The sequence below is a fragment of the Miniopterus schreibersii genome (assembly GCF_964146895.1).
Source record: "Miniopterus schreibersii genome assembly, chromosome: 13".
NCBI classification, from domain to species: Eukaryota; Metazoa; Chordata; class Mammalia; order Chiroptera; family Miniopteridae; genus Miniopterus; species Miniopterus schreibersii.
In genome coordinates this window covers 48,585,669-48,596,014 of record NC_138113.1, presented here as the reverse complement: position 1 = coordinate 48,596,014, position 10,346 = coordinate 48,585,669, and the positions used below count along the sequence as shown (strand labels likewise).

At 43.0% G+C, this 10,346-nt stretch overlaps 1 protein-coding gene across 1 annotated transcript; it reads left to right on the top strand.

The window, feature by feature from the left end:
* Nucleotides 1-714: 714 nt before the first annotated feature.
* On the top strand, nt 715-8,264 carry LOC308566265 (cyclin-Y-like protein 1; the record flags this gene model as incomplete). The annotated part of the gene is made up of 3 exons (XM_081156427.1): nt 715-987; nt 3,215-3,265; nt 8,143-8,264. The coding sequence occupies exons 1-3, from the start codon at nt 765-767 to the stop codon at nt 8,262-8,264; spliced, it is 396 nt and encodes a 131-aa protein (XP_081012553.1). The 5' UTR covers nt 715-764.
* Between the last annotated feature and the right edge of the window lie 2,082 nt (nt 8,265-10,346).

The following is a 10,346-nucleotide window of genomic DNA, read 5'->3' as shown; positions in this document are numbered from 1 at the left end:
ACTGGTGAGGTGAAGAAGAACAGAGGTCTGGCCTTGGGGAGGTGGAGGGCAGGGGGCAGGCATTGTAAAACATGTTTTTTCTTTTTCTTTAGAGTTTTTATTATTTCAGAGAGAGGAAGGGAGAGGGAGAGTGAGAGAGAAACATCAATGACGAGAGTCATTGATTGGCTGTCTCCTGCAGGCCCCTAGTAGGGATGAGTCTGCAATCCAGGCATGCGCCTTGATTGGGATCCCAACCTCCATCTCCTGGATCGTAGGTCAATGCTCAACCACTGAGCCATGCCCACCAGCCAATCATATGCTTTTTCTGTGAGGCGGGCACATAGCGAGAATTCTGCGTGATTGGTCTCTGGTAGCCAGGTGACCACGGAATGTGTTCTGGTTGGCTGGTCCCAGCCAGGAGAATGCTCTTCGGTTGAGAAGTGGCTGCGAAGGAGGAGGAGCTTTGGTTGTGTTCTCTTCTGGAAGTGGTTGTAGTTCTCAGTGTTAGTCTGTTCCCTACCCATTTTGAATTCGTTTGGTTGGTCGCCATCCTCACATACTAGTCAAGTAAAGGGAGGCAGTAGCAGCAAAGCAGAGGGTGTGTGGCAGGGGCCCTGAGCCCTTGTCGGGCCCTGTGCCTGGCAGCCAGGCCATCAGAAAGCTAGTTTGTGCCTGCTTGAAGGGTGCCAGGTGTGTCATTGTTTTGGAGGAGAGACTGCTGAAGGCAGGGAAGGTGGGTGACAAGTAAAGGTGGTGACAGAATTGAGGAGAGAAGGTACACAATGGGCAACGAGCTTAGCCGCTGCTTGAAGCCCAATGCCAGCCTGAAGCTGGGCCGAAGCTCAGGGCCAGTAGAACCAGACTACGAGCCTGAAGTTTATAAGGTGGCAGCTGGAAACATGGTGGCTGTAGCAGCATTGCCCACATCCATGAAGGCCAAGTTGGATGTTGGAGGCAGTGAGCAACAACATCGACAGCAAATCACTGACCTGCAGATGCTCAAAGGTAAGGAGGTGGTGGGCGGTGTCTACTCTCAGGTGTACCTCTGGATTTTGTTGTCCCCTGGGTCCCTTGGGAGGGATCTATGGCCTCAGGCTTCTTCTTGCCTGGAGCCGACTTTTTCAGGGCTGGCCACCAGGGACCAAGGCTGGCTAGGCCTGGCACCCCACTCCTTATTCCGTCCCCCTGGAGTCTAGTCAGTTTCTTTCTGTACTGCCTGAATGCTCAGGTCTTTCCCTTATTTTCATTTTTCATCCCTGCCTGGGTCACTCCAGTGCTCAGCCATTCCAGTTTATAGCCTTAGTTAGCTTTTCGTGAGATTTTATGAAAACTTTTGGGTATGTTTTCTTCCTTTCTCAGTGAAAACTTGAATACCTCACCATTGGAGTATCCATTTTATGTATCCACTCTTAACTTTCCAGATGGTCCCTAAGTGAAGGAACCAGATAAAAGCTTGGTGGTACCCTTGCCCCCACCTGTTAAGGTAGTTGACACTCTGGACAGTTTAGGAGCAAACAACTTAGAATTTGTTCTTTAAATTCAAGGTAGACACTGACACAGGGGGTCTATATGGTGTTAAGTGAGCTGCTTTCAGTTTTATGGATGGAGCTGCCTCAACCTTTCCAACTACAATTTGAACACAGAAGGAAAGAACATTGTGGAAAATAAAACATAAAATCAGTGAACAATGTGAAATGTCACCCTTAGCACTGTAGATCATAATTTTTATTTATTCATTTGTTTGTTTTTTTACCCAAAGGAGAACCCATGGAGTTCGATTACTTGAAAATTTCTACTTTTCCACTTTTAGTCTTTAGTGACTTAAGAGATTTTGTTTTTACATTGCCTCTTCTAAAGAGAGGTGGTGTGGTTCATAAGGTTGCTTGTTGTTCAACGTTTGCAAAAAAGAAAGAAACAAATTTAGACTTTGATTTGTAATTTAAAATTTTGGGCGTTAAGATGCCAGATCCTGCACAAGAATGTATGTCTCCATGGTTACCTCTGACCATCCCCCCGCCCCCGCTTTCCAATAGAATCCTGCTAGACAGTTGAGGTGAAAGTTTTAAAGACCAAATGGGTGGTGGTGGGGGGCGCAGAGAAGAGGGGGGAGACAGGGAAAAGAGAGGAAATGGTTGATTCAAAATAATTCTGGGTAACAATGTGGCTCATGAACACTGTTCTTTGAAGTGGAGAGCATTCTCTCATTAAGTTGTTAAAATATATTTGTCCATTTGTTTCATTTAAATGCCAGATTCCCTCTGGCCCGTGTGGCCCAGTTGGTTGAGCTTCATCCCATGCACTCAGAGGCTGCTGATTCAATTCGTGGTCAGGGCACATCCCTGGGTTTCAGGCTCCATTTCCAGTAGGGGGTGTGCAGGAGGCAGCTGATCCCTAGTTCTCTCTAAAAACTCAATAAAAAAATCTTTGAAAACAATAAATGCCATATTATTTCATCATTTCATAGATGAAATGTCTTAAAGCTCTTATTGTACTTAAACTTTAGTTAAGCTCTTAATTACATTAAGATTTGTAGTAATGAAGCCTATGGATTGACCCAGATGGTTCATGTGGCTTTGTAACTGGGAAATCCGCTTTTTCATAACAGTTAAATATTGTGAAAAAGTGATGTGAATTCATTAACTGTAGCTTTAAGCAAAAAGGGAATAAAAATTTGGAAAAACGTGTGCCCTGCTTGGTGCTGTATGGTAAACCTGAAAATAGATGGGAAGTGTTAGGAGATAATAGTGCCAGAGACCAATATAGGACCTTTATGAAATTCCTTTAAGATTTACAACTCCCTTTGATGGATATATCATGTGGCCCTTTTAACTACAAGTAAAGCCCGTGTTAACTGTCCCTATATTGCTGCTGAAGAGGCCGGGCTGAGAAATGGGAATCGCAGTGGAGCACAGCTATGGAGTAGAAGGGGCTGACTTGCAGGTGACACACACACCAGATGCAGTTGTCGTGGTGCTTACAGAACTTTAGAACACAGCTCATATTTTAGAATCTCCCCATAAAGCGGGTCTGTTTCAAACTGTCTTCAATTTTAATTATTTCCATCCAAAATGACTGTACAGGACTCAGAAGCAACACGTACCTCTCAGCCCTATGTTTATAAGCCCATTAGAATGAATAAGAATAAAAGTAGAAGTCAGGAAATAGTGTGAATTTACTAGGTAAACAAATTGCTAGATTTTAATGAGTTTGTTCTGATGATTTTCCTTTAAAGCCGAGAATGCCCTGGACAGAGGAGCTTCAGGAGACCCGGGCCTGGCAGCAGGTGAGGCAAGTGGAGTCAGCCCAGGGCTGTGATAAATAGTGTGCGGTCGGAATAGTTAACAAGCACACTTTACGGGTACAGAATTCACCTTCTTATGTTGAGCGTGATGGTTACACTTTCATTTCAATTTGTTTTGAATATTTAGGAGATATTTGATAAAGTAATACAAGAAGCCTCGATTTCAGCATTTGCCTATGAAGTTTCCATAGAAACAAGGTCACAACACTAAAATATCAAGTACAAGCACATTGAAAGTTTGCTTTTAATGTCTTTATTTCAGACAATTTTATATCAGTTTCCCTGGGGACTGAGAAATACCTACTTAGATGTAAAACATTTCTGATTTTCTACAATGGGGAACTGAATTATTTGGTTACACAAAATCATATGAGTGTTGCTGTGTCTTGTTCCAGTGTGATTTCTTTAGGCATTTCAAAGAAGCTATTCCTAATAACCCAGTACAGATTGCAGATCAAGTTAAAGGAATGTTTCTACTCCCTTGTCTTTATCTATCTCTATATCTAATAGAACTGATGTAGTATCAGTAACTCAATAAGGACGCTAGAGTCCCGTTACCCTATTTTATTACTGCTCATCAACTTTTCGCACAGCCTTTTATGTTATGACCCTATGAACTTTCCTAATTTGCTGGCTCTAGGTGTTCTCTCCAGTGCCCCTTCTTTCCCCTTCCCCTGTGGAGTGAGTGGGGAGGAATTGGCAATATTATGTAGAAAAACCTCGGAGCAACAGATGTTTTCTCTTTCCAGCAGCTATTTTAAACACTCCTTTTCGGTAAGAACATTAATAATCATTTGATGGGAAAGATTTAGAAAATACTGAAAAGTCATTCCCTTAGGCTCAGTATATCCAGCACTTTAAGTAATATTTTGGTGTTGATTTTTTGTGAATCTTTTGTATGCATATCAACAAAATCTTATGTTTATTTTACACTGTCTATGTGCTGCTTTGTAAAGTTTTGTTAGAAAGAGAAGCAATGGCCTAAATCTCCCGGGGCTGGGCCTGCCCTCTGGAGGGCGCTCGGGGTGTCTTTCCCGCAGTGCAGGCGGCTCTCCCGCGGGACTGACAGCTGTTCAGTGACCGGGCAAGTGGCCCAGCGCCATCAGCACCACCCTTCATGGTTGGCCCTCTTTTAGGAGAAGCCCTTCCCGTCCCCATTCTACTGCTCTATTCGAAGGACACAGATAAAATGGAGGCATTGCATTTTCTGGTATACTCTCCTATAACCTAATTAGGATGTCATTTTGTAGTTAAAGTATTTTAACATGAAATTTTCTTATCTCAAATTAAAGTTACCTTTTTTTTTTATGGGACATTACAACTCCTCTTTTAAACTTTTGTGGATCTCGTGTCTTTAATTTGGAATGACTACTCTTAAGATTTGCAAGTAATGCTGATCTTACACGAGAAATCAAAATGTAGCATTAGAGGAAATCTTAGAAGACAGGAAAATTGAGAGAAACTTAACTGGTTCTGGTTCCGGAAACAGAAGTTCATTGGGCATCATTCCAGGTGCAGAACAACTAGGGACGCGCAGGACAAAACTCTCCCCTCACCCTGGCCGCCGTGGCTCCGTGGTTAGTGGGCCGGCTGGTGCTCTGAAGGGTCCACGGTTTGTTTCCCAGTCAAGGGCACCTACCTGGGTTGTGGGTTCGACTCCCACCCCAGTCTGGGAATGTGCGGGAAGCAACCATTCAATGTGTCTCTCTCCCATGGATGTTTCTCTTCCATGCCTCTCTCTTCCCGCCTCCCTTCCTCCTTCCATTTTCTCTAAAAGTCAATGGAAAAAATATCCTTGGGTTAGGATTAACAAAACAACACAAAGAATACAACCCCCCAAAACCCTCCCTTCCCTCAGGCCCTTTCATTCTAGAGGAGCTGGGGGCAGACAGCACAGCAGCCCTCAGGAAAGGCAGGGTGGCTGCAGACAGCTGCGGTCCTGCAGCGACACTGAGCAGTCCCGACATGAGAGGGAGCCGAGGGGGGGGGACAGGCTCCCTGCAGAGCATCTCAGGGGGAGAACACTGAGCGCAGGAAAGAGCAGAGAGGCCCAGGGGTGGCAGCCACAGAGTGAAAGGGAGGCCTGCAGGAATGTGCTGGGTGAAGACCGCATGTGCCTCCTGGGCCTCGACAGAAACATGAATTTTAGCCTAGTTGAAATGGGAATCCATTGGAGGATTATCTGCAAGGACATGAGGTGAATTAGACAGAGAAAGAGAAAGGGAGCGGGAGGGAAACAGAGAAGCAACTGTGTGACAATGTGAGGATAGGGTGGGAGCAGGGACACCAGTTAGTGGCTGGTACAGTAGCTCAGGGGAGAGCCAGCAGGGGCTTGAACAAAACAACCAATAAGGGCCTAAAAAAGGCTGACTTAAAGAAACTAAGTTAATCTGAAGCTACTGACAAAGATATGAACAGACAAGTCACTAAAGGAATTGCAAATTACCTTTAAGCACGTCTACACATATAAGAGAAATGTAAATGTAAATACACTGGATTTTTTCAGCTATTGGGAGAAGATCCATAAACTTGACACTTAATTTTTTTGGTAAGGTTGAGAATAAACCGCTATCTTTATATATTGCTGGAAAGGCAAAACTGTTTGACCCCATGAAGGGACGGCTGACAGAACCTCACAACAATGCAGATGCATTCACAAAGAGATCCTACTTCTAGGAATTTATCCCAAAGACGTGGTCCACACATATAAAACCAGGAATTCACAGAGTGTTTGTTGCATTATTTTCAAAAGGAAAATAATGGAAATAACTCATGTCCAGTGAATGACTGGTAAAATAAACTGTTCTATCCACACAGTATAGAACTATGGAACTATCAAATCGTTAAGGTAAGTCTTTACGACTATGTGCTGATCTCCAGGTTAAGTTACATAAAAAAAAAGAGAGAGGCGGTGCAGTAATGCGCTTGACATTGGCAGGGGAAGTACATATTTCTTTATTTAAAAAAACACCCAACCCAGTGGGAGTACTTCTTGCTACTCATGTAACTATTATTTCTTTCCCTTTAGTGGGTAGCCAAAACGTATTTAATTAAGATGCCACTGAGAAATTTATAATGAGTGCACAATTCATACACTTTCCAATAAAATATTGAATGTTCACATTGTGCTTTGAGTCAATTTGGAAAAGCTTTGTTTTGCCATTTTTGTGCTTTAGATACAGTCTATGGATTGCACTTGCATTTTATTTGATCTTCACAAATGTTTTGAGTTAGGTGGTATAGAAACTATATTTGTTTTACATGTGAGAAGATGGGTTCTGAGCGGTATGAATGGAGTTTTCTGAGACTTGAAAAACGAAACTCATCGAGCAGAAATGTAAACTCCCGATACATGACACATAGGAAAAGAATTTATAGAATGATCCATCATGTGATCAGCTTTCAGGATACTAAATTTGTTTCACTCCCATATTTTTAATGTATTAAAATAATGAAACTTAGGGTTAAAATAGCAACAGTGCAGAACGTAAACTAAAATGGAAGTAAGTTGCAACTCAGAAATGTTCTTAAAAGTCCAAGGCACTGAGCAAAATCCTCCTAAGAAATACATCAAGAAAGGTGTACTTTCCTCTGTGAAGTGTCACATCTCAGTCCCAGTGACGACAGCATGGATTGAGGAGTTAAAAATAGGCAGGACTGAGAACCAAGTTAGAGGCAGCTGGAGAAGCGGTTGGGAAGCCAGAGTTGGGATGGTCAGAGGCCGGGAGGGCAGCGTGGAAGCCGGAGCCGCAGCAGCCTGGGGGCTGCGGGAGGGAGCTGTGTCCCTCCGCTGAGGCAGAGGCCAGCTCAAGGCCATCAGGGAGGAATTAGCTGACTGGGGAGGAAAGTGTGGCCCGGGAATGGAGCCTCGATCTCCTGGATCCCAGGTCGATGATCAGTGGCTGAGCCATGCTCAGCGGGGCCACGTTCCCTTTTAGAACTAGAAGCATTGCTGCGTGGCGTGGGATCTAGCGCCTGAGCCATTAATGTAGGAGGACCTGCCTCCACTTTCTCACACGCTGGGTGAAGTGGTTTGAGATGCACTTTACTGAGGCGTGTCACAGGGTTATTTTTTAAATGACAGCTTCAGTCCATATGGTACACACTTTGTTGTACGAAAATATAAGGGCCTGGTTTGTATTCCTGCCTAAGTAGAAGATTATCCCACCTTGGTGTAGGGTGGGTTGCAGGTAGACCACCCTCTACATTGGTATAGCAAAAGTTTTTTATTTTTATTTTTAATTTTTTACTTTTTATTTTTTATTATTCTTTTTTAATAAGTATAATTTTTATTTTTGTTTAAAGTATTACAGATGTCCATTTTTCTCCCCAATGACCTGTTTCCCCCTCCCCCATTCCTTGCCCCTCCCGAGTCTCTCTCCCCAGCAAAAGTTTTTTACACATAGCCTATGATTAGCTCCAGAAAGTATTCTATTGGAGGCTTAAAATTAATCACAATGCATGGAAGGAAGAAGTGACACCTTAGCTTTGGAAATACAGGGCAAGAGTTAAAAACCACTTCTTTACAAGAATTAAAAATCACTCTCCTGGAAGTGTTCTGTGGGTTAGAACAGGGAGGTTCCATGCTAATGTTTAAATCTGCCCCCTGGAATAGCCCCACAGTAAACCACAGCTCACCAAATAAGCTCGTTTGTTGAATAGAGTTGGAATTAGCCTAAATCGGCGATTTTCAACTGGTGAGCTGTGAGAACTTTTAAAACATGCCATGCCTGACTATTTAGATGGGGCGCTGACCTCTTTTCCCTTATGTTGTCAAATTAAAAACATGACAACAGCCAACAGGTAGAGAGAGAGGGGAGACAGTGAAGGGAAAGCCCCCCATGCCCCTCTCCCTGCAGTCATGAGGGCTGTGGGCCCCGATGCCCGGCCCACGTTACAGGAGGAGCGTGGGAAACAAAGTCCAGCCCAGACCCTCTTCGGAGCTTTTATTCTTCTTCTGGCCTTTGTGGGAGCAGGATGACTTGTGTGCTGCAGGAGTCTTCACTGAGGTGACCACACTCATTTTAAATTCAAATTTAGAGGTTACTTATCAAGGGAGTAGAAAACCATTTATTTTTTTATTCAGGTATTTTAGTTGATTACCAATAAGTGGTTCGGGATGCAGGCAGGGAGGCTGGTCCATCTAGGCATCAGAGCCTGGCCTGAAACTGGTTCTTAGAGCTGCCAACTGTGAGGTCCTGGTGACTCAAGTGAGGTGGGTATAAATCAATGTAGGATTAGAAACAACTACTGGCTGGAGACCCAGATGTGCCAGAGGTAAAGTTGTCTATTAGGTAAGTTCCTCACCTGCTCCGATGTGCTTTGCTGTTTTCTTCTGTACTTGGATGTTCTTTCATTTGCATCTAACAGGGAATATCTGTTTGCTCAGAAAGTAAAGCTAAGTTTTTAGATTTTACTTTATGGGACTCATCTTTCCAGGTAATTTAAATGATAAATTTTGTCAGATATTATAAACAATGGAATAACATTTTGTATCATTTTGTATGTTAGTAATCAATCTGTCAGATAATCAGCAGCTTTTATTTTTCTGTGGCATTTGGATCAGAATTGATCAGTTAATTTTTTTCTCTTCTTAGGGCAAAAGCAGAGGAAGATCAATGATGTAATTCATGTAAGTGAACAGTTGAAAAGTTAAGAAATTAGTGGTTTGATTTAAATGTTGTCTGCCATGATTCGTAAAAAATAAAATGGGCTTCTTTTTGTTAATTTTCTAAATCTCTTCTGTTTCTCTAATATTCAAACATACGTATTCAGGAATGTCTTTGGCTTAGTAATGCGCCCTCTCCCCCCTTTATTTTTTGAAGGTTTTTGAGGTTTAGGTTAAATTTCTTTTTTAAAAAACAGTTTTTACTGATTTTTGTGAGAGAGAAAGGGAGAAGGAGAGATAGAATCATGGAAACATTGATGAGAGAGAAACATCAACACCGATTGGCTGCCCCCCCCACACACCCTGCTGGGGGTCAAGCCCACAGCCCGGGCACTGCCCTGACTGGGAATCGAACTGCTCACCGCCTGGTGCACGGGTCGATGCTCAACTACTGAGCCACACCGGCCAGCCTGGCCTAAATGTCAATGACATGGTTGTGATATAAAGATCTGCCTTAATGTGTTTTGCCTTAATTTTTTAATCTTTTTTATCCCCACAAAAGTAACAGAAGTATACTATCTCACTTAATGTTTAGCACGGTCTACTGACTTCCTGTCCTAGCAGGTGGAAGCTTAGCTTTCTCACTCCACTGTGCCCTTATTTCCCTCCTCTGTTCCCTCACATGTATCACAATTTTATTGAATCAGAATCAATGTTACATTATTATGGCCGTGCAAATGTTTTCCCCTGCTGAGCCATGTAGTTCTGTGGCTGTGCCTCTTCCTTGTCTACCCTTTATTGTTTTTCTCAAATTTTACTGACGTCTAACACTCCCCACTTCTCCAGGATAGTTCAGTCCCCCTCTTTCTAGCCAACATGATGCCACATAACCAGATGCGGTAAGTAGGCTGGTCTTCCTGGTGGCAGAAACAAACTTTTGTACTTAACACTCTAATAATCAGGTACAAAAAGATGACTATTAGACAGAAACACTACATTTATGCTACACTAGCTTAATATTTAGTAATTGTTTTTTTTGTGTGTGTGTGGAATTAATTTCGTGACTATTCCCTTGCTTGTTTCGAACAGCTGTTTTCTCTCCAATTAGTGACATTTGTCACATGCCTATTAAAAACATTTTCCATCTATGAAACACTTTTTCCCGGCCAGGCTTGGCTCAGGGGTTGAGCATCTACCTAGGATCCAGAAGATCGAGGTTGGATTCCTGGTTAGAGCACATGCCCGGTTGTGGGCTCGATCCCCAGTTGGGGGCGTGCAGGAGGCAGCCGATCAATAACTCTCATCATTGATGTTTTTCTATATCTCTCTCCCTCTCCCTTCCTCTCTCTGAAATCAATAAAGACATATTTAAAAAAGAAAAGAAAAGAAAGAAACACATCTGTTTCATATTTTCCTTGGAAACAGCCTTCCCGGCCTTTCGTTATCCGACTCCAG